Consider the following 24,584-nt stretch of genomic DNA (forward strand, 5'->3'; position numbering starts at 1 on the left):
CAAAATCCGGCTGGGCCAACCCAATACAAAGCCCCACAGACATCTCCACAGGGTGGATGCTCTGGTAGCCTGTCAAATTAAACCTAGTTTGTAACCTTTTTTTTTAGAGGGACACTTTTTTACTTTTTTTTCTTTCTTTTTTTTTTCCCCCTCCACAACATCACAACACTTTTGGACGTATCTCATTAATTTTGTGATGTATCTCATATTTCCCTATGAAATTTTAACAGAAATTGTCAAGTTATTAACCCGTTGGGGTAACCATGAGCAACACATTCATGCGAGCTTCATTTTCCTGAGGTGGAAAGAAAAGCCTCTAACACAGCTCTAAAGAAGATGTATCATACTAACTGTATCCCAGTTATTTTTAAGAGTACAGAAGCATCCTATGATGACCAACTACTTTGTTCTGTTCTCTGGAGTGTAACTGAATAGCAATTTCTGTTGCAGCTATTATATACATCCTGAAAAATAAACAAGTGATTTCAGCCTGGTGCAAAATCCAGGGTAAAACCAAAATATTTTACTGCGTTTTATCTGGGCCCATAAGCTCATTTCTTCAGAAAAGACTTCAGTTTTTGATTTTCTTACTTTGGTTGATCTTTGGTACAAGTCCTAGGAAGGATGGTCTTCTGTAGCAGGACTGTGAGAACCCAACCCAAAGCAGTGATCTTGCCAAACACTGCCTGCCTGCCTCTGCTGCTCATGAGACATTTGTGCTGCAGCTTCTCTGTAGAATAGAAGGTTTTTCAATAAGGTTCTTCTCCTGTGCTTTTCTTTCTTACTTAGATTGTATGGCTGTTTAAGAAAGAGTTTACCACATACACCAAATCTTTGGAGTGCCTAATATTGTGAGATATAAGGGGGACATGGAGGCACCTGCGAAATACTACTTTGGTAATACTGTGCAGGGATATGATGTTTGAAAATAATGCTACTGCCAATTCTAAAAGCTGAAGAATTTACCTTTATGATGAAAATGAAAAATGTCTAAAAGCTTACTCATGCTTATGACAAGAAAACGATGTTTTGTTAGTTAGAATATAATTTAAAATGCGTTATGGGAATTTACATTTTCTGAAGAAGGAACTGCTAAACCAAATTAGTTTTGAATTCGGGAAACTTCTTGCTGAGGGATTTAGACAAGCCATATGGTACTCTCTTGAAAACATCAAGGCAAGAGAAGTATTGTGGGGGCTTTTATCACATTTTAGCCATTTTGAGAAGAAAATATGTTTTAATATTTTTATATGTACAAAATGGCCCATATTGCAATTTAATGAGAAAGAAATTACATGTATCTAAGATAAATCTAGATATTGAAAACCTACTGAGATGCTTTGGGCTTGATACAAGGTGCCTTGTTTTGATTGTACAGCACTTAATATATTGTATTTTTTCTAAATAGCTATGATGGATGTTTTTATGTTGGACTCATTTCAATACTGCAACAGCCAATTTCAGATACTTACATAGACTGTCTAGAGAGAAAAAATAATTCTTGGAGCAGCTGCTGGTGCACAGAAGGCAGGTTCAGGTGCGAAGCTACTTTCAGGGACTTGATGGCATCTCAGCCTCAAAGCAGAGGCATGATGCTTATTAAACGATGCTTTGGGCTTACTCCAGGGGAGTAACGTGAATGGTGCTGCAGAAACCCTCTTACAGCTCTGCAGCCTGGTGGTCTGCCACTCAATTCAAAGCTTTTATGTGCAACTGTGCATTGCTTCTTCCTACCCCTCCCAGCTGTGCCACAGCTGGCAGCCCTTCTCATAGTGGGCAAGGTGCTGCCTGCCTGCAGATCTTTCCTGCGCTGTTTTAAAACACCGATAAAAGCAGTTATGTCTGCTGTAAAGTGTGTTGAGATTCGCTGGTGAAAACAGCAGTCTGTAAGTGGGAAGTTTGGAATTTCTAGGCTCTTACTGGCTTCTTTTAGAAGAATACTTCTCAGTGCTGTTCCTGAAGGTCCAGGTTCACAGCCCTTGTGTGCAGAAGCTACTATTCTCATTCAGAGATCCCCATCCAGCTCTTTGCAGGAGGAACCGACTGGGGACTGACTGGTGAGCAAGGAGCATGCACTGAAGCCCTGCTCTGGCATGGGCTATACCCAGTACCAGCACTAGGTCTCAAAATGCAGCCTCCTCACTCTTCTGTAGTTTAGTTTAGGCTCTGAACATCTATCTTTCAGACTGAATCTGTGTATCAGATGCATTTAAGAAAGGACATATAAAAAAGAAAAATCAGCCTAAAGCTGATTTGTGCTTGTGAGAAGCTAAAAGGCAGCTGTGCTTGCTGGAGGGTGGCTTAGGTTACTCTCGGATTTCATTTGTTTGTTTATGTAGTGGGGTTGATTTGGGATTTTTTTGCGTGGTTATTTGTTGTTGTGTGAGGGTGTGTTTTTGTTTCTGCAAGACCCAGTTAAGACCAACCTTAAATTGGATACATTATCCCAAATACCACTGATTCCTGCCATTCACATATAACCCATGCCACACGTTTGGTGAGCACACACAGCTGCTGTGGCATCCCTCTGCTCTGGCAGACAAGCTGATACTGACATTTCTGCAAGGACCATGGTCTCTTAAAAAAGGCAACTTCTAAAGAGTAAAACTTTGCAAAGTCACTTTTATCTTCACCGTGCGACATTTGGTTCCCATTAATTTGGAATAAAAAGGCTTGTTGTCACTATCAGGGCATTGAAAACATACATCATTCCCTGAGCTGTTCAGACGTGGTCAAAGCTCACATAAATAATTTTCTAGCCTTGGTATTTCAGGAAGGGCACCATCTGGCTTCAGAAAGGAAAAAGGAGTCCAGAGCTAATAATTAGTTTTCAGAATTTCTTCAGAATGATTAGCTATAGGAGCATTTTTTTTTTAATTTATGGGCTAATTAGTGCATGTTTTTACAGAAGCTGGCAAGTGTTAAAATGTTCTGCTTTCTCACAGAAGATGGAAAAACAATTTTTTTTTTCTTTGGGGGCCAGATCCTTTGCTCCACTGAGCCATGCTAGCATCACTCCTCATGCTAAGAGATGGCTTTAAAAATCTGTGAGAGTCTCTTGGCCTTTCATAAAGTGTTTTCTGCCAGATTCCCAGCATGGTCACATTCATAGAATCACCTTTAAGATTATCAAGTCCAACCCACAGCCCTGCACCACCGTAACACTGAACCATCTCCTGAAGAGCCACGTCCAACCATTTTTTAAACACGTCCAGGGATGGTGACTCCACCACCTCCTTTGGCAACCCATTCCAATGCTTCACCTCTAGATACATAGTGGTTAGGAGGTGCTGTAGGTAGCGGGTGCTCCAGGAGTCCCCTTGGGCGCGATGCCTTTGAGAGCCACAGCCCAGTAGGACAGTTTGTGACTAACTGACTCAGGGATGCTTTTAACTTACCAAAAGCTGAAGCAGTCCCTCACTGAGCCCTGTGTGAATGCTATTTCTCTGCAGAAAACACAAGATGACTCTTAGGAAGGAAAGAAGGTACCTCTCGTTTACTTTGCGGTGCTGTGGTATAAAGATGTGTGCAAAGGCTCTGCCCATCAGTGGGCGATCTGCTTCAGCCTGGCGCTGCAGTAATTCGTGTTCTTGGCCAGCATATGGCCTACATAGCAAACACCTTGTGTTTGACGGTTGTTGCAAAATGGTGGTGCTCCAAGTACATGGTTACTGTCAAAAAATGGATAGGTAACTAGCAGTGTACAGGTAGAAACTCCTGACACAAAATAACAACTCAGGAGACCCATCTTCTGTGTTCCTGCTCAGGGAGAAGTGGCAGTATGGGCAGCAGCAGTGCCTAAATGAGGAAACCGCTAATTATGACCCAAATATGTCATCAAAACTGCACGTTGGACTGTACTTGAAAGTGCAGTTGGGCATTAGTGCAGTTTACAGTAGCATAATACACTGCAGAAACTGTAACACTAAGCACAATTGAATTTTCTGCAAAGAGTTTCTGACAGGTGTGTAGAGAAAGCGGTTGACTTTCATACCAAGATGCATGTTTTCCATGATAGTGTAAGTGTGGCCACTCTGCACTGGAAGCCACGCATCTGACCGAGGCAGACTACCTGGAAGGAATTGCTGTTTCCTCAACCATTCACATCAAAATCTAAAATTACAGGTCTCCAAGTCTGTGCAGCTGCTATCATTTCTGATACTGATTTTCAGGACTATGTTGAAACGAGTGGCATGGTGTATTACCCGGGCAGTCAAAGTTTCTCTGTTACTGCAAACCATGCACCGGGTTTTATTTGTGGCAGAGGTGTGTGCTGCGTGCCTGGAGTTGGGGGACCTGCTGAGCAGGGATTATATTCTGGAAGCAACAGTGGCTCCGCGAGAGTCCTGAAGTGTTCCACTGAAAGTAGGGCTCGGCTGGGTCCCCGAGCAATCAGTTGATCCTGCCTCTTTATTACCTTACAAGTAGGGTTCTGGACTTTGAGGGAGCTACCATAGTATATATAATGATAGGGAGAGAAGCCTAGTCAGCATAACTGTTCTGAAGTAGTAATGCTGATGTTTTGTGCCTTTGTCCTTATGCTGTGGAGCTATTTGTTCTTGGAGATAAATATGTGCATAAATATCAGAAAGACTGAAGTTCTGTATTGCTTCTGTCTGCAGTAACTCTTTGCTACCCTGTTGGGGACTACAGATAGGCCTTACATGTGCCGCTGCTTTTAAACTTTATAGCAACGCTACATCTGCAGAAAGCAATGCCTATGGTTTAAAATTCGAGAAAGTAACTTGTATATTAATTTAAAAATTGAATAGAAACCATACTTTGCATTTTCTAACCCTTCATGTTTTCTCCAGAGGTCAGTTGAGAGTAGTTTTTTCAATAACTGAATGATACCTGTGTGTTTTAATGTTATACTGGAAAATCACTGTAAACTGTGAGCCCTTCCACCAAATTTGAGCTGCGGTTGTGTGGTCCTTTCCGGTATTGTTTTCTGTATGCAGCACTACTTCAAGCAATGTGGAGATTTTTTGTTTTGGTTTGTTTTTTTCTGTAAAACAATAAAGAATTTATGCAAAGAGGAGAAGTAATAGCACATCAGATGCTAGCTTATATATGCATGTGCATATGGAAATATGTACAAGGTGGAAACAGACCCTGATATTTGGCAGCGTTTCATACCATCGCACATGTCAGTAATATCCACAAGTAGAAATGATGGGCACTGAAGACATACCAGCCTTATATATCTCCATATCCGTGTGTCTGTGTTTCACCGTTGAACAACAGGCTGTGTAATGTTAACTCCTTTTTATATATAGTTTGCAGTTTGTGCTGCTGACATACCTGCTAATTTTCAGCGTACTGGGTAAGAAAGGCACACAAAGATTAAACTTTGAGACAAAGGTGATGCTGATTTATCCCACTGGTGAAAGTACACATCTGTTTCAGCTCATCCTCCTACAGCAGGAGACAGTTGCCAGTACTAGGGCTGGCTACAGGCATCTGTGAAATTTAAAAAGCTGTGTCTGTGAGGAGCCCATTAAATCTAAAGAGAGCCTCAGAGGAGCTGTCAGTCGCTTATTTTAGCATAAATCACAAGGATTTATAGCATTTTACTTTTCAATGAGCTTTTCCCCACTCACACCTATATTATTGTGCGATCAGTGAAATGATAGGTCTTGTCTCCAGGTAACAAAGACCTGTTGATGATTCGGGGAGGCTACATTCATCTCATCTGCGTCACTTTGTCCTCTCCCTTATCAGCAGGGAATGCAGTTGGAAAACAAGGCAGAGCAGCCAAAAGCCTATCATCAGCTGGGGGATCTCCATCCAACCAGAGCCACCTGATGGCACATAAAGTTGATGCTTTCCATTTACCAATTGACTTCCTTAATTTGGAAGGGCTGGGCATTTTCCGCTGAAAGCATGTACAGCTTTTTCCACCCACTCAGTATTACAGAAGGATAAACCTCTCCTTCACCTATGCCCTTTAAACTTGTGGGTTTTGTAAGGATATTTTTTTCTTTTGACGTGCTTAGCGTATGGTTTTCAGCACATGTAAATGAAGCTCATTCACTGAAAATAATATTCTGTACACGTTACACATGTTACAGTCACAGTTTAAAATTTACTCTCTTGGTGCAATCTAGCTGATTCTTTGGAAATAAACACTGCTAAAACCAGCAAGTAGCAGCTCTGGGAAGTGTGACCGCAGTAGAGAGTCACTGCCTGTCAATTAGCTGTGGACCCCACAGCCTTGGTGAAGAGCAAGTAGGAGGCACAGTATTGGATGCACAATTTTGGGTGCCTGTCTCAACAGAGTGTCAGTGGAATCTGCATTGTGCGCTTCTGCAAATTGCCTATCAAACTTACTTTCACCAAATGTTTTATTTCTTACTTATTGGGGAGTATGGGATTATTACAGAAATACAATTGGAGCTTCTGCAAATGTTTCAGAGCATTAAAGATAAAGAGATAAAGAAAGAAGCAAAAATGATGCCTTCTCCCCACAGATTCTTCTCTCTTTGCTGGAAAACCCGTTTGCTGCAGAGCAATGAATGCTGATAGCAGATAGCAAGCCTGTGGCAGAAGCTGCGAAGCTGAACCTTAAGATAGTTTTGTGTGAGTAAGCAAATGCCGAGGTGAATGTGCAGGTAACAGAGAGGGCAAGTTTTGCAGATCTGGAACATACGCAGTAGCAGACATCTGGCCTTTTTCTTTGTTTTAGGAATACTTAACAGAGCAAATCATGATCTGAAGTAGAGGAACAACAAGCATAGCTAAAAAATATTACATTATTGAAAACTCTCAGGCACTAATTTTCAGCTTGGAAGCATCCTAGATGGGCAGAAGAAAAGTGCTTCTTCCTGTAAGGAGGACTGGGATGGCATTGATTTAACTGTATTAGTTTTTCTGAATATTTTTGGGACCTTGTTTTTTCCTATTTTTTTAATTGCATTTGTTTAGTTTTAAGTAATGTGATCAGTGATATTACTTAATATTTTTTTGCTCATATTTTGAAGAATGAACCTCTGCTTTTCTTTCTGATACCTTGATTTTTCTCTTGAGACTCCTCCATGTTTAAAGTGTAAGAAATGTATATATGTTTTGGGAAGTATATATTTTGTAAAGTATAAATTGGTTTTACTTACCAAGAAATTTAATTATTTTTTTTAAAAAAATTACCTTTGTAGTAGAAGGTATGGATAATTACTATCTGTTGTTGTACTGCCGAGCCTTAGGTATGTTAACCACACAATTTTCACTAAGTGCGATAGAAAAGACGCAGAAAGCAAGGGAGGAAAACCAAGTATCTTTTATTTTGCTGTTGAGTCTAGCAATGCTGCCACAGAGGCCTTCCATGTATTTTGCCGGGAGTCGGTAGATTTCGGCGTCAGACTTTCCTGCGACGCTGTAGTCTTTGTGTGCGTCCTTGCATCTGGCCAGTGCCAGTGGGAAGAAAATCCTGCTTGTTGGCAGCTTTTTGAAAGCTAGGAGTTTGCTTGAGCTATTTTTCCTTTGTTTTGATACACAAGTTGGAGCACAGATCAATGAGGCATATGCTTCTTAGATAGTGCCTAACTCCTCAAACACCTGGATATGGAAGGTCCATCTTCTCCTTGTTCTCTTACCTGCTTAGGGATCCTCACATATCAAAATCTAAAGGGATGTACTTACAAAGGATACTTGTCTATAGACAAGCTAGCATATACTTTACTAGCACATATGCACCGTAATATGTGTTAAAGAAAACATTTTTTTCCCCTCTCTGTGTTTTCCATAGTTGGAGAGGAGCACCCTAGATCAGGGACTCAGGTGCACCAATTTTTTTTGTTAAATGGTGATCAGCGTGAGGTCTTACCACAGTGCTGCAATTCCACCTTCCCAAAAACAGTGGTGGACCAAATGGGATGCAGTGACCACCTCCTTGCAATTTTGTAGTCACGTCTTCTTGTCAATTTAATCCTGTGCAGGCTGGTGGGAAAAAGTTAATGGCTGTGGAGCCCAGGTGTCTCAGTGTATGAGGAATAGTCCATTTGCTCCCAGGTCCCCTTGAAAGGAGCCAGAAGGTTTGGGCCCCCTTTGCCATCTCTGCTCTGGTACCACCATGACTGCAGCCCCGTTTTGGAGGCCTCTCACTGCTGGGGTAAGGGTACAAGCGGCAAGAGTTTAGTCACCTTTTCCAGAAAGTTGTCTCCCTTGTTGCACTGCCAACTTGATATCGACTTAAAATCTAGGATGATAGGGCAATACACTCTTACTTAGAGTATCAAAACAAAATCTCTCATAGTTCTGATATGAAAAACATACATAGTTTAGCCTTTTATTCAGCTTTTATGTATAAATTATGTGTTTCTTCTGCACTATTAGCCCATGGGGTATATTGAACCACACTGTCAATATCGAGTTATGAAAAAGCAGGAGAGCCAGCTGCTTTTCTAGTATGCTATCTATTGACTATTTTTAAACGGAAGAAAAAGATTCATGGCAGAATATAATGGGAGATTTTAAGGTAATTATTTCTGAGCTACAGATTTTATTTGACTTAATAGAAACTCTTAAGTCCTTTTAAGCTGTTGTACACACAGCAACGTCGCTGACTAGCATAATGAGACGATAAAGAACATTTGGAGGAGTGCTTTGGAAGGGCAACTGAGGAGCATAACGGAAGTACACTGCAGCACCAGCCAGCGACTAGTATCAGAAAGAGTGAGAACTTTCACTGAGCTTTGTTTATCTCATTTTGCTTTTATTAGGGAAGTACCTTTTAAAGTTGAAAAAGTATACCCTTTAAAGTTGGAACTTGTTGCAGCTTTGACTCAGAAACTGTTTTCCCACATTTGCTGCTCATATCTGGGCAGATAGCTTGTATCATCAAACTTGGGTAAGCTACGACTCACTTCCCTGGCAGATGTGGTGGACCATTTGTAAAAAATCACACCATATGTTGGTAACTATTTTAATAAATTATTTCGATTTTCCAATATGTTAAAAAAAATAGTAATAATTCCTTTAGTCATGGCTACATCTTGAACAGAAGTATTTATTAGAAGATATGTTGGCCATATTATCTCTTCCACTAGATAATTAGAGCTGTCTTAAGCAATGTTTTGTAAAAATTTACATCAAAGCAATTTATTAACATAGCCTTTATGTTGCAACATCAACTGTGGGAAAGATAACACAGCTGAGTTTTCTGCTGCTGACCACAACTTGCCAATGTTGGATGTGTCTTTTGACCTGATCCCACCTAGATCTTGTGGAAATGTTGTCTCTGCTAGCCTTATACTAATTCAAGCATTTTTAAGTAGGTAAATGTTTTTTCCCTAAGATCTGTTTGTAAATATTTGCTTGGAATTACACTACATTTTTTTATACTTTCAGCAACACCACTATATATGTACCGTTTTTAAACCTGGCAGATTTAGTCAGAGAACTTGAACATTTAAACCCACAAATTGTCCTGCATAACAAATCTGACTTGTTTTGGATTAGTACTGAATCCAGAAATAAAGTTACGTAATTCTGAGCCAAAAGCCTAGGATTTCCATAAAATAGTGTGATTAGAAGGCCACTGAAATCACAGGTGATGTTTTGGGGTGGAGATTTGTGGAAAGAAGCTTAGGACTTTCCTTTTGAAAGGAAAATTTTGCTGTAACAAAGCTCGTGCAGTAGTACAAAGGCATTGGTGGCATTCATAGGTTTTCCTTCCAGTTCTTTAGTAGATTTTGGAGCCTTCCTGATTTAAGAGAGAATGGATTAAAAAGCAGAGATACACTTACAACTGCCAAGCGAAACAAAGCTTTGCTGGTCCTATTTCAGAGCTATTGGTCTTAGAATTTTCGTTTGTCTTCTTGGATCTGGGCATTGTAACAGAGGGTGAAGTGGGAAGATAAGAAGGTTGGTGTGCTGACACAAGTAATTCATTTTGCAGATGCATTTTGTGTTACTTACTGATGTTTGAACTGATCATTTGGTTTCAAGCTTTGCAGAAGCTAATGCTAGAAACAGCTTTTTTATGTAGTTTGAAAAGCTTTGCTGACTTGGAAAGCAGTATCTGTTTTATTTTAAGTGACAACAATAATGCATTTAATGATGGACTTTGAATTTTAAACGAGTATGATTATGTACAAATTTCTTTTGCATACCTATCAAAAATCTTAGAAACTTCTGATGATTATGATTACTGTCATGATTATTGCTTTATATATAACATTTGAAGTTCCTAAGCTGACAAAGGGTTATTAGTCATCGTTATTTAGATGCAATCTAAACGTTTTAGTGCGTTCAGAGTGAAGAAGCTTTTCTTCTGTACTTTCTCCAGTGTTCTGCTTTAGCAGCAAGGATAATAGAAGATGTTCAGAGAAATGCTCAGGGTAAAGCTTACAGTGATGATCACTTCTGTAAACTACGTGCTGTAGCATCTACTACAAACCATTTGCTCTTGGAAGGATGGAACTTTCTAAGGCTTCCACCTTACAGATTGAAATTTTCCTCAATATTTTCAAAAGCTCGTGTTAAATTCTCTCCAAACCAAGCTACAAGCAAAGATTACATGAAGGGAGCCTACCAAGTGTGAAAACTGTTATTTTGGTGTGGGAAGCGGAGAAAAAAGTCACCAAAATACTGAAAAAGCTGAATGTTTTGCAATCTTAGAGCAGGAATAACCCTCACTGAAATAAACAACAGTTGAGTAGTCTGGTCTGTGAGCAGGCATGCAGCACCTAGACTTTTATTTGACTAGGTTGTAGGACTTTGAAAACTGTGGTTAAAATGCTTCATGGGATTTGGGACCTAAAAACTCATGGAGGCTCCAGGCTCGAGCTCACACTTAGAATCACATAGAAAGTCAGGCTGTGTGCTTGTCTAGGAAAACTGTTCATCCCGTGCAGTGCATGACTCACTGAACTATAAAGAAAAGCACCAGTGAGAAGCATGTTCTCTACTCTATCTTCTTGACCAGAGATGGAGGAGAGGGCTGAGGATTTCTTTATTGATAAGATGATAGGGCACATGCAGGCTTGGTCAGATGGGACAGGTTATCTCAGCTAGTTTCTAATTTTAGCTGGTTTCTTTGAACTGATAAGGAAAACATTTGATTTGTATGGAATTTGAAAAGAGTAGGAGCATATTAATTGTGTTTATAGGAAAGAGAATTTCTCAATTTTGATGTTTTTCCTTTAGTATTTCACCTGTTTCCTGATGTGTACCACCTGATGCCTTGATGTTGCAGGGTGCCAAGCCCTATCTCCCAACCTGGCCTGAGTACTTGCCAAAATCAGCGTTAAGCACATAAATGCTCTTGGTTGTGCGGGTTTGGCTCCTCGTGTCTTTTGGACTTAAGTAGGCATTTCTTTGGCTAGCTTCTCAGAAGAGAACTCGGCATGTCAACCATGTTTTAGGTTGGGTCTTCCATAAAAAAACCACCCAATCCTGAATGTGTATTCCTATTCGGTGACTTCACATCTTCAAAAAGCTCAATTTAGCAGTGGCAATTCCAAGGGGTAATTGCTGTCCATTGTATCAGTGCTTACAAGATGATTAAGGGTTTCTTCTTTCCTTTGGTGTTAAAATTGCCTGCTCTCTAATATTATTCAACATTTAAAACTCACTGAAGGAATGCTCTGATAAAGTTTAAGAAACTCTACAGCAAGTTCTGTTATGTTGTTTTGCAAGTGTATGTTACATTAGATACTGTTGGATATGTTTAAATGCAGCTAGTTTCCCTCTTTAATAATATTGATGATTCTTTTGTAACTAATAGTCCTTTATAAGATCTAGTCACCGATGTGTGGGTTTATTTCACTGTTTAAACAGGTAGAGATAAGAAACAATGTATTCTTTATATAACCTGTATCAGGTAACATATCCACAAATACCCACTTTCATTGGCTTATTTATGTGATGAAGATAATCAGTGTTTGAATTTTCTTGGAAATGTTTGCCCTCCTTCCCTATTTCGATGCTCAGAATGTGAAACAAGGAGTGATCGTAACCACCAAACTGGAATGGGGGCTGTTATACATATGAATTTCAACAAGACAAGCCTCTTTTTTATTCGCTTGCTTTAAACCAGTCTTCTGACATCCTGAAGTGTATCTTGTGTTTTCTGTGCAATGTCAGAAGATTAATCACCAAGGGCACATCTGTGGAAACTGCATGTAAGAGTGCCTGTTGTAGCTTGTGTGAAGAGGCTTGTTTTCAGGAAAGCTAGCTGCATCACAAGGACAAGCTTGTTGAGAGAATGACACCTGGGCCCCTGTTGCAGAGGTCTGCAAAATCAAGACTGAACATGTTTGGCTCCCAGGCTGTTGTGGCTTGGTAAAAAAAAGATAGTTGAAGTCCCATTATGTCCATGAAAGACTTGCCATTCTTTCAGCTGACTTTGTCAGGCCTAGGTAAGGGAACATGAGACCCATGACATGTTTGCTCTATTTTTTTTCTCTGCTCCCGTGATCAGTGTTGTGAGTGTCTTCAAAGTTTACTAAGTGTCTTAGAGGACAAGTTACTTTTTGCTGGGGAGTAAAAATAGTTAAAAGTTGAGTCCTGTATGAGAAGTCCAACTTCCATGCAGCATGGAAGGTGGCCAACAAGCTGGGAGGCAACTTGCAGAAAAAGTCCTGGAAGTCCTGTTGGACACCAAAGTGAATGTCAGCCTGTAATGTGCCCTTGGAGCAAAGAAGGCTGGTGGTATGCTGGGCTTCATTAAGCAAAGTCTTGCCAGCAGTCTGAGTGAGATAATCCTTTCCCTTTCTTCATTGCTGTTGAGGCCACATCTGGTATTGTGTATCTAGTTCTGGGCTGTTCTGTGCACCAGAGACATGAACATACTAGAGAGAGTGCAGCAAAGGGCCATGAAGATGATGGACATGGAGCATCTCTCCTATAAAGAAAGTCTGAGAGAGCTGGGACTGTTGAGCCCAGAGAAAAGAAGGGTCAAAGGGGATCTCATCAACGTGTACAAATAGCTGAACGGAGGGTACAAAGAAGATGGAGCCAGGCTCTTTGCGGTGGTGCCCAGTAATAGGGCAGGATGTGATGGGCACAAACTGAAATGGGGGTTATAACTCTGAACATCAGGAAACGTTTGTTTCCTGTGAGGGTGACTGAACACTGGCACAGGTTGCCCGAAGAGGTTGTAGAGTCTCCATCTGTGGAGATACTCAGAAGCCATCTGGATGTGGTCCTGGACAACTGGCTGTAGGTTGCCCTGCTTGAGCAGGGGGTTGGACCAGATGACCTCCAGACATCCCTTCTAATCTCAATCAATGTGTGATTCTGTGAACTCTCTTTTTTTCTCTAAATAGTGCTTTTAATTAAATAGAAAATACTTTTCAGTGTTAAAATACACTTTAAGGCATTATCAGTATCCACAGTTGGGACAGTAAGTACTTGCTGTCAAGTCTTGTCTCATTTAAATCTAGGGAGTTTTTTTCTAATCCATTTTGCCTTGTACAACACCCAGCTGTCATTTGTATCATATATCATGCATATACTGTCTTAAAAAAAAAATACTGTTAATAAAAGCATGACCAAAGAAGAGCAGTGAAGCTGGTGAAAGGTCTAGAAAACAAGTGCGATGAGGAGTGACTGAGGAAACTGAAGTTGTTAAGTCTGGAGAACATGAAACTAAGAGGAGACCTTACTGCTAAAAGGAAGTTGTAGTGAGGTGGATGTTGGGAAACAGCCTCAGGTTGTGCCAAGGGAGGTTAGGACTGAGTGTTAGGAAAGATTTCTTCAATGAAGAGGTTATCAAGCATGACCCCTGGGAACAGGCTGCCCAGGAAAGTGATTGAGTCACTACCCCTGGAGGTATTTAAAAGTTGTGTAGATGTGGCACTTAGGGACATGCTTTAGTGGTGGACTTGGCAGTGTTGGATTTTTGGTGGGAGTTAATGACCTTAAGGGGCTTTTCCAGCATAAATGATTGAGTTTCCAAAAGGTGACTTCCTGATTTTGAGAACATATAATTACTGTTTCTGTAAAATAATTGATGTTTTCTAAAGGAAATAATTTAGTCTGTTACCTAAATTGATGCTCGAGAAGACCTATGTGTCTGCCTGCATAGCTGAAATCCCTTTAAGGAAGGCAGAAAGCAAAATCCTCCTTCGGAGATGATATCAAGCAAATTAATAAAATATTTATTTCAGAAGGCAAAGCTTTTTAACCTCCCACAGTATACTAAGTACAAGCTAATCTAGGCAATCTGGCAATAAAATGGGAAGGCCAAAACCTCAAGTAAAGATTTGGAGTGCTAATCCAAATTTAGAATTTTCAAAGTACTTCACTACAGTTTCCAAAGTAGGTGCTAAATGGACGTAATAGCTCTTGGGTTTGGACACTTCCATTCTAGAAGCTGCTAACTGACCTCCCGTGCTCCCTGCTGCTGATTGCTGCAACGTAGCAGCCAATGTGTCCTGCTGTTGCCTGGTAATGAGACCTTGCTCCTTGGGTCTAGAAAATGTAAGAGAAAGCATCACTGCTGAATCTGCCAAGCCAGAAGCAGTAAAAAAATCAAGTGCAGAAGGAATGTACAGGACATCTTTTAGAGGTAAAACATCGTTTAAATCAGTGGGTGCCAGGGTATTGAGGGAGGTTCAGCTACCCAGTTCCCCATTGCTTTAGTAACTGGAAATAATCTATGCTGGGGGTGAGGCAGCCGAGCAGGTGGGTGAAGGTGAGTTTCGGACAGTACCTCTGCTAGTCATAGTTTTCAGATACAGGTTCATAGTCTCCTCTGGATTTTGCATCTAAAGGGTATTTGATCAGCCCTTGTTCTGGTTTAGATTTGTCACAGAAAACGTTACCCTTAAGCACTTAAAAAGGGTGTTTTGCGGTAAGAAAAACATTCAGTATTTCGTATAAAAGGTAAAGGTGGATGTCATGGCTGCTTTCCACACGCTTCCTACAGTGTTTCTTATTTCCTTGAGAAACAACAGCTTGCTGATTTTCAAGTACTCACCTTCTTATATGATCCTGTTGATTTAAAAATGATAATAAGTCTCAATTATGACCTGCATTCGTATAGTCTTGGTGATGATCTAAAATAACAACAGCACCTCCTCTGCCTTTAAGCCTCTGATTTTAAGCCAGATTTTTGGTTTTGTCACCCAAATATATGGGAACTGTTTGGTTCTTTCTGTATGAAACGCAGAGAGGGGGTCAAGGAAGGATGCCAGCTAAGTCTACCATAGGGACATGGAAAATACTGTAATTAAAAGCATCAACAGCAAATGCCACATCAATTTAGCAGTGTCCTGCTGGGATCTTTCTCTGACTTGTCATACCTCCTGATGCTGCTGATTTCTTCCCTGGGTCTCAACCTACGTGAAAAGGTTTCACCTGGCTCAGAGTTTCTTCAGCACTGGATCGAAGAAGGGGAAGTGAGTTAAACCTCAGCCTTCTCAAACCTGTATGTGAAGACATGGGAGGAAATGTGGCTGGATTTACCTGGTATATAGCTGTAATTTATAGCTGGTTCAAGTAGAGTTTCTCTCAGCCTACATAGGACAAGATCCTGCCTCTTAATGAGTGTTGTTTTTTTAGCAGCACTTTCTCAGTTTTAGAAGGCAACGTCAGAAAATCATGCAGGGGAGCTAGCCGAGCTCTTAATTATCTACAGAAATGTGTCTCAGAAATACAGCAAGGCAGGGAGTACAGAGTGTGATGTCTGCTGACTTCTTGTAGGTTTATTGCCTACACTTGTGTTAGTGCCCAGTTAATGAGATACAAGGGCCTTGGCATTGACTCTGTGTTATATTTGAGCATGGAGCATTACATTATTTGGAGATCCTGCTTTCATTTTCTGATTCTTAGAATGAGCTAAAAACTATATAAAGGGCCCTCAGTGATAACTGAAGGTAAGGGCTGTCATGTAGTCATTTTCTTCTGTTTTCTTCTTCATACCCACTATTTACAAATATATCTAATAGCAACAGAGGGGGGAATTTCCAGATTTGTTGAGGTGTTTGTTTGTTTCTTAAATTTATAGGTTTGCAAAGCCATTTTGAGGAGATTACTGCAGTTCCTGCAGTGAAAGTTTGCAGTTACTCAGCTAGTTTGTGCTCCTTCAATGTCCTAGATTTGTTGCTGCCGAAGTGGGAGGAGAAACTTTTGCAGCAGAACCTCTTGTATTCTTGTAAGGACCGTTCCTCTATATTTAAAGTAAAGCCTGTGTCTTTTCAGTTCTGTGTTAAAAAATTCCTGGAAAACGGTATGATTTTAATTTAGGAAGAATTTATGTCAAGACATGGTTTTTTTTAAGGTATGCTTTTTTCTTTTTTTTTTTTTTGAAAGGTGGTGTTCATCTTAATGAACGCCTTTCAGATGAGGGAGTTCTGAAATCAGATGCCGGTCTTTCTCTTTATCAGGCCATTCATTAATGACCTCTCCAAATGCTATAAATGTAAATCCTTTCCAGAAACAGTTTCATTCACACTGGTGAGGCTGTTTGTCAAGTCTTTAGGAGTGTATACTTGTTACCGTAGCAACTTACGGGGGTTAATCTGGTGTCTAGGGGAGAAAAACATTACAAATCCCACAGAGTCATTTTGTTTTCACCTAATGACAAGGAATATCTCCTGGCAGGGTGAGCAGTTTCTGTTTCTCCATGTGATGCAAAATACCATTGAAGAATTTTTAATTACTAAAGGACACTTGACTGGAATTTGAATGGGTACTAACTAGCTTACTGATTGAATATATATTTGTAAGTCCTATGCACCCATAGGAGAAAGGAAGCAAAAAGGACTGTTTTTTCTTGCTCTAGCAGAAAGGAAAATTGGGATTCAGCTTGCAAAGCTGAAGTAGTGTTGTCCTTCTGGAGATCAGAATAAAGCTGAGTGTAAGAGAGGGCCAAAGGAAAAGTTTGTTTCAGCTTTGAATTTTACTTTGACTTATAGTTTGATTTCATAAAACATTGATCCTATTGCCATAAAATTGAAGTTAGCCGATTTGTTCACAAAGATTTGTGTTTCTTTTTTTGAGATTGCACTTACTCAGCACCATCTAGTGGCCCAACTGCTATTGTCGTTTACAAAACAGCTGGTCTTCGTAAACAGCCTTTGTAGTGTGAATGATGTACCCAAAGTATGTTTGTGACTAATTATATAACAGAATCAGAAGGTTAGCAGTTGTTCAGTTGAAAAGGAATGGTGCGAGGGAAAGAAAGTTTAAGGTTTGTGCGATAGTGGTGCCTGTTGTCTCCTGTGTTCCTGTAGCCCACTGAGCTCCAGTCTCCTTGCCTGCTTCTCTGCCTTACCTTGCTATGCCTTCTAGGTTGTAAGCCGCTCTAAGGCAAGATTTTGGAATACTCTTTCTTTCTGCAGTACCAAACATAGCACAAATCACAGCCTGATTGTCACTGTGTTACAAATGGCAAATATGAGCAAGTGTGAACGGTGAGCTCTGAAGTCCTTACCTGAGGAAAATGCTCTGGAGTCTTTCTAATTTAAATTGTAGGCAGGGAATTCAGTGTTTCACTCTTCGAAAATACTTGATTTTGTTTAAAGAGAAAAAAATCCCTTGGGAAGACCTCCTTATAGAGTGCACATGTGCAAAAAGCAAGAGAATTGCCAGGTCATCTCAGTGGCTGCCTCAGTAATCAGGAAGAGGTAAGCGGTCTGTGGCTCTGGTCTTTTGGGGTGCATGGGAATAGTTTTGCTTCTTCCAGATTTAGCAAGAAGGGCTGAATCTCTGGAAAAATGAGTTCTTGGGAAGCCTGGATGTTTCTGCGGCCCTGACTACATCACAAGTATCCTGCTACTCTCTCTTAAATGAGGTTTCTTCCGCAGCAAGCTTTTGATTTTGTAGCTCCGGTTGCAAATGAAGGAGGGAGCAAAGGGGCAAGATCCCGAGTCTCTGAGCAGAAGACCAGGGCCAAAGCCACAGCACGTGGGTGAGAGCAAGCTGCCAGTGTTCTTGCTCCGTGACACCATGCAAGCACTAAAAGCAAAACCTCCCTCTGGAGCAGCGAGCATCACCAAGAGCAGGGGAAAGTACTGAAAACAGGAGCAAAGCAAAGCTGCATTATAGCAAATGCACAAAGTCGTAATGTCTTCCCATTTAAACTTCCTTAATTTTTAACATTTCATCACTTTAGGGTCTCTTGTTTTTGTTTAATTCATGTGTTTTGAACAAAAATAAGTGGGTCGGTTTTATTCTGTAAATTTGTATGCATTAGCACAATGACATTTTGCTGAGGTTTCCAGGAGAGCTGATCTTAAATAATTCATAGAAATATTTAACTTCATTTTTCAAAAATCTAAATGTGCAGACTAGTTTGTTTCCCACGTTTAAGGGAACCCAGCACTTAAATAACACTCTTTTCTTTCCTTTCTAAGTTTTTATGTAGTGCAGCAGTCAGAATACCTTTTGTCCACTGGCCTCTTCATTCAATACTGAGTTACAACATAACCTCTCCAGGCAGAAGTGGCTGGATTTCAAATGAAAAAACATAAAGGTTTAGGGATTTTCCATTTTAAGTTTGAGACAATAGCTGTGGAATACTGATTGTAAGGTACATATTCATCCAGTTGAGTGGGTGTTTGAAAATCCATTTGGCTCCCACTGATGGCAGCAGGAAACATGGGTCCAAAAAAGGTCATGATATTTAAGTAAACGAATTTAGTGACAGGAGTCCTGCTTTGTCAGAGGTTCAGAGATAAATCCTACATGCTGGAAAAATACTTACTTACAAAGGATGTGGCTCTGCTTTTGTTTGTGAATGAAACTTTAGCCTAGCATATGAGATTTCAAGAAAATACTTAACATTGTTTCCTCTCTTTCTGTTTCTCCCCTAGCTCTGGGATTGTACACAGTAAACGCAGTATATGGAGATACTATTACTATGCCTTGTCGTCTAGAAGTACCAGATGGTCTTATGTTTGGAAAATGGAAATATGTAAGTATCGTTCACCTTTACATTCGTTAGAAGTATCGTGCACCTTTACATGCGTAGAAGTGTGGATTTTGTGTGTGATTACAGGACTCCAGTCGATAGGATTCCTGCCTCAGGAGCAGAGACATTCATTCTTGTGTTTGTAAGGCTTCAAGATTCCAACTTGCATAATTTCTGCCAAGCATAGATTAGAGGTTTGAGGAATTAATCTCATTGTTCAAGAGAAATAATTATTCGGGAGTTCTCTGCCAACCTGTATTAGAGATCTGGCATGTTACCCAGTTGTGGCTCAGTCGTTTGACAGAGCCGTCGTCGTGCATTTGAATCCTTTTGAAGCAGGCTGCCTGAAGCAGGGCAGGTTTCATCTCTGGGAAGGTGCTGTCCCTGGGTCTCGTTGATCTGACAGTCCCTCAACAGTCATTCATGCATGTTTGATGCGCAGCAAAGAATAGGGCAAAGCTGACCTTAGTAGAGTTGCTGGTGGTTTCACCCTGCCATTTCTGGTGCATGGAGAACAGAGGTAAAAATACCAGTGCTCTCTGGGTTGTCTTGGTCACCCTGCAGTAGGAATGCAGCAGGATGTGCTTCTCTTGTATGTGATCACTGTCTGGGTTCCACACCCAGTGTAAGTGTATTGAAATAAAATGAAACCTGGAAGCATATGTGGAAGAAACTGCCAGGATATCAACCCCCTTTTGCTTCTCAGACTGACGTCACAACAAGTAGTTTTCCTGCTATTGTAAAATTCATCTAAATCCTTCCTCGTGCTCAAATGAAAATGTTACTGTCAATAACAGGTGATGTTTACTCTGATAGTGGATTGAAAATTATATAGTTCTCTCTCTTTTTAAATGGCATCCACCTGCCTATTTTAAAGGGAGGTATTTCTTAATTCCCCATGGTTCCTTGTCTTGGACATGGAAGTTTGGAGTTTTTGCAGCCCTCATTCACTCAAGCGTTCCTGCTCCACGAACATGTCCTGGAAAATGAAGTCAGAAGTCTTCGGAGGCTGTTTACCTAAAAGAGACAATGAAACTGTTTCATATAAGCATTCAGAAGATGGCAAACATTCATTCTGCAATGTGCTTTTGTGGTCTGCTGGCTTTTCTTGGGAAGAGATCTGTCTCTATGAAGATGTTAAGGCTATTTTGAGAAAAAGAAATACGTTATGTCTTTCCAGTGCATTTGGATTGCTCATCTGATACAAGTACCAAGCAGCAAATGGAGACGTTACAGCTTCTAAATGGAAAGGGACACGAAACCTAATGTGCAGAAAAGCCTGTCCAATTCCTATTGTATGAAATTGTTGACACAGCCCACACAACCAAGTGAAAGCAATACCCATTCTCCCAGGAAAGCTCCCAGCATGGCATCACTGTTTTTAGTGTTTTTAGCATGGGGAGGGTTTGGTTTAGCTTTTTTTTTTTTTTGGTCAGGTAATTATTTCACTGAGAGAAGGAGGAGCTCTGTTTTCTGCTCTGCTGCCTTGGGAGTAGCGATTTGGATGCTGTTGGGAGCCCAGGGGCGCTGGGAGACTTGCACCGTGGCAGGAGCAGGTGTTGCTCCCTTCAGCATCTACCTGTGCGCGGTCATGGAGTTAAGAGCTCATTTGCATTTGGCAGCCAGCTTTGCATGTATTAAGCCACGGCAAAACTTCCTTTCCTATGTGACAGACATACAGAGTAACCCAAGAATAAGAGTTAGAAGTGGTAGAGGGAAAAAGACTATAAGGGAATTTAAACTTCATATTAGCTGTTGCCCCCTGGTCCCTGCTGGGCTTTGACACTCGTGTCTTGTCACAACATCGTCATGCTTTTATGGGCTCTGCAGTCAAGCTGAGGCATTGTGCTGGGAATGCTACTCGCATCAGTGCCGCAAGGTGCAAGGGATAAAAGGGAATGAGAGCGTCTTGCAGCCCCCAGCACAATACTGCACGTAAAGATGGAGGAAGCCTTTCACCTCGCTTTATTTAAAGGCAGGCACGGTCTGTTCTTGCTGTGTGTATGTATGTGGAGGGGGTAAAATCCTGCAGAACTCATCCTGCAAGTTTGTCTCTCATAAAAATAAATTCTTGATATGGTAGATTTGTGCAAGGCTGTCAACTTCGTATCCGTTCTTAGGATGGCAGCTGCATACTTAATGTAAAGAGGTTATCTGGAAAGTGATATTTTGCAGATTATCCTGAGATGCATAAATATTTGATTGTATGTATATTCCCATGCTACAAGCTCTTGGGTCCTTTAAAAACAAGGGACGAAAAAAAAAGCGGAAAACTAATTTAGAATAAAATAGGCAGTTATGCCTGATTAAATCCTGCATTTGGAATGAAGTCTGAATATCCCAGACAAACAATATGAATATGTAAAACAATCATGGAAAAAAAGAAAGCAGAAGCTTTTGAGCCTAGCTCACGAATGCTTTTATTTTAAATACTTTCTCATACCCACAGAGGCAGGTGGTGCCAGAAGCACCAACCTTTGTCAGAGAGAGCCCTATGTTATACTGAGATTGAGTCAAAGGAGTGAAATTATTTCTACTGATGATATCCTCAGAATGTACCATGGCAGTCTTAAACTAGCTCTTGTATTACACTGATTTTCTCATTTGTACAGCAGAAATTAATCAGAAAAAAGCCATCTGATGTAGTTTTCAGATTTTTTTAAATTAAGGGTTTGTACCAATTGCATGTCTTCAGGAACTTCTAAATGAGTGTTTATGCAAAGAGGTGTTTATCCTTGTATTATAGGAAATGCCAAATGGATCTCCAGTATTTATTGCCTTCAGATCATCAACAAAAAAAAATGTACAGTATGATGATGTACCAGACTACAAAGACAGGTTGAGCCTTTCAGAAAACTATACGTTATCCATCAAGAATGCAAGAATCAGTGATGAAAAGAGATTTGTATGTATGCTGGTTACAGAAGATGATGTTTCTGAAGAGCCAACGATAGTCAAAGTCTTCAGTAAGTAAATCAAGTTGTTACTACCATTAACATTCATCAGCAACTGAATTGTAAATTACATAAACTTTTGTTTAAGGGAAAGATTAAAGCCAAGAAAGTAAGTTTGGCTGAGTAAATTGCTAAGACTAGCAAATTTCTGTAGCTTTCAAAAATGTAATCTACTGGTGGCATTTACGTAACAGGACTGCCTGCACTTGCAGTTTATTCATGATAAGTGCTGGCTCAAAGAGAATTTTAGGCTTTGATAATGACTCACTTATGTGATGTCATTTGGCCTTGGAAATGAAAAACGTAAAATTAGCACTGATTATTTTCCATTTGTCCTCCGAGTGAATTTTTCTGCAGGAGGGAAGCATTAACCGTGTGCAGCCTGCAGGATTAGATCAGTGCAGGGGTTTAAACCAGCTCCGAGCAGCTCATATGCAGCGGTATGAACCGTGAGTGAGCAAGCGACAGGCTGCAAAACAAGCTGCTTAGCCCCAGATGCTCATTTTGATCCCTGCTAGAAGCCCAGCCTGCAGGTCTGTTTCGGAGCACAGCGAAGTTTATTAGCGTTTGATACTGCTATGAACTGATCGCAAGGCTGATCCGCAGTGCGAACCCCAGCGCTCTGAGGCACAGTCTGGTGCTGACCTCTCACGAGAGCATGGACATCTAATCAGAGCAGACACGTAATCCCTCAAGCCCTGGCTCGGCTTGCGGAGGCACCCCTCACTCCTTTTTAGGGGCACAGGTCCGCTGAGGCTCAGGTTAGTGTTTGTAAATGCTGCCCTGTGACTGCAGTGGGTATCTTCCTCAGCTCCATGTGTTTATATGACTTTTTTTGGCCTTTGTTGCTCTTCAGATGCAGATTTACACAGTCAAAGTAAGTCTCTTGTGGGAAGCGTGTTGCTTGCAGGGACAGGCAGTTTCAAACAGGTCCCTCTTCTGCTTGAAAAACATGAATTCATGTTTTGGAAGGGCACCCTTACTCTTCTCTCAGGAGGAAGGTGTCAGAGAGTTGTTGGTAGTGTCTAGATAGAAGTTTGACAGTGGTGTAAATGAGTCTGAAGCTAGATTAGGAGTGAACAGTAATTCCTTTCTCTTGCTTCACTTTCAGTCTGACTGGAAGAACAATTGAATTAATGACAACAGGGAGGAGTGTGCTCAGAGCACACATGGTAAATGCAGTGCTTCGAAGGAAATGATAAAGAATTATCATGTTTACTTATTGCACAGCAGTAAATATGTAGATGAGACAGTGGTATATGATGAAACAAAATGCTAACTGCTTGAATTACTGTCTACTGTACTAAATATTAACACAATGCTAACTCAGTCACAGAGCGTAGCCTGTATATTTTATTGTATGCATTAATACTACTGGAGAAAGCTGCTGTTTGCCAAGGAAGGTAAGAATAGAGGATGCCACATGTGTAATATGGCTGACTTGGCACTGTAAAAAAAAATTACCTTTACAGTAATTTGGTTTGAGTTCACAATTTTAGAGTTTGCTTGACATTTCTTTACATTTAACTTCTTTGAGTCTGGTTTTTGAGGTTTCATTTTTTTATCATTGCTTGCTTGGTCTAATTATTAAAGATAAAATAGTAGCCTTCAAGCTTCATTTATTTAACCAGTGGAGTTTCTAACTCCTTGAACCACAGATACAGAGCAAAGCTGCAGTGGTACAAAGACTCATAAACCAAAACTGGAATTCCATAAACTGGAATAGACTGCCTAGGGAGGTGGCAGGGAATAGACTGCCTAGGGAGTCGCCATCCCTGGATGTGTTCAAGTGTCGTTTAGATGTGGTGTTGGGTGATATGGTTTAGGGGTGAACTTGTAGTGTAGGGTCAGTGGTTGGACTCGATGATCCCAAGGGTCTTTTCCAACCTGAATTGTTCTATGATTCTGTGAAAAACTTGTGTGTCTGAAACTCAGCCGTATCCCAGAAGTGGTGACGTTCTCAGCTGTGCTACCTGATGAACTCAGAACCAACCAGCCGAAATGGCTCATTGCACAGGTACCACTTGCTGGTGTCACTCGAAGAAGCACTACCAGCTTTCCAGATGGATCCTGTCACCATCTTTTTTCTGGAAGTAAATGGCTAAAGTTTCCCAAGCAGAGCAGTCCGTCAGACTTCAGCTGCTGTTTTGCAACGCTGATGCTTGGCTTTTGCAGGCAGTGAGCTCTTTCCCCCCTGTTACAGGACCTATGCGGAGTTGCAAAGTACTCTGGCAAGTAGAAGAGATAAGCCATGTGCTGAAGTTGCAACCCCACCAAAGTGGGCTTTGCTGCTGCCAAGTTTAAAATTTCTTCTCGCTTCAGATGCTGAGCTGGTAAATGCCAGAAAAAGTCTTTTATAGTGAATTACCTTAGTGGTTGTGCTGCAGCTATGGGGATTTGGCAGCAGGTGTTTCCTTTCAGAGGCTGCTCTGAGAGAGCAGGTGGTGGCCTCTCAACTGGAGCATCTGCTCAGTCACCAGAGCCCTCAAAAAAGAACACAGGGAGAGCCACAGAGAAGGAGGTCTTCTCCTTCCCTCGGTATGAGCATTGCAGAGTGCAGAGGTGGATCTAAAGCACAGACTCTTCTCAAACCAGGCATGGGGGAGATGTGAGGTGAAAGGAAGGAAAGCCACAGTGCAGGACAGCGTTGTGGTTTAATCAGCTGTTGGCTGTGACAGGCAGCCAACTATGCCTGTTTCTGGGGCCTGAAAATCTGAAGCAGAAGGCCTGTTAACAGTCTTGTAAAAGCTAATTTGCTTGAACTGACATGA

General features: G+C 40.9%; 1 protein-coding gene across 1 annotated transcript in view; it reads left to right on the forward strand.

The window, feature by feature from the left end:
* Positions 1-18,760: 18,760 nt before the first annotated feature.
* ALCAM (activated leukocyte cell adhesion molecule) overlaps positions 18,761-24,584 on the forward strand; it is a 35,004-nt gene continuing 29,180 nt past the window's right edge. The window contains exons 1-2 of the mRNA XM_009873907.1: positions 18,761-18,862; positions 21,606-21,825. Coding sequence (XP_009872209.1) covers positions 18,809-18,862; positions 21,606-21,825 — 274 coding nt within the window. The 5' untranslated portion in view covers positions 18,761-18,808. The remainder of the gene's footprint in view (positions 18,863-21,605; positions 21,826-24,584) is intronic.

The sequence above is a fragment of the Apaloderma vittatum genome, unplaced genomic scaffold, assembly GCF_000703405.1.
Source record: "Apaloderma vittatum isolate BGI_N311 unplaced genomic scaffold, ASM70340v1 scaffold12917, whole genome shotgun sequence".
Classification (NCBI taxonomy): Eukaryota; Metazoa; Chordata; class Aves; order Trogoniformes; family Trogonidae; genus Apaloderma; species Apaloderma vittatum.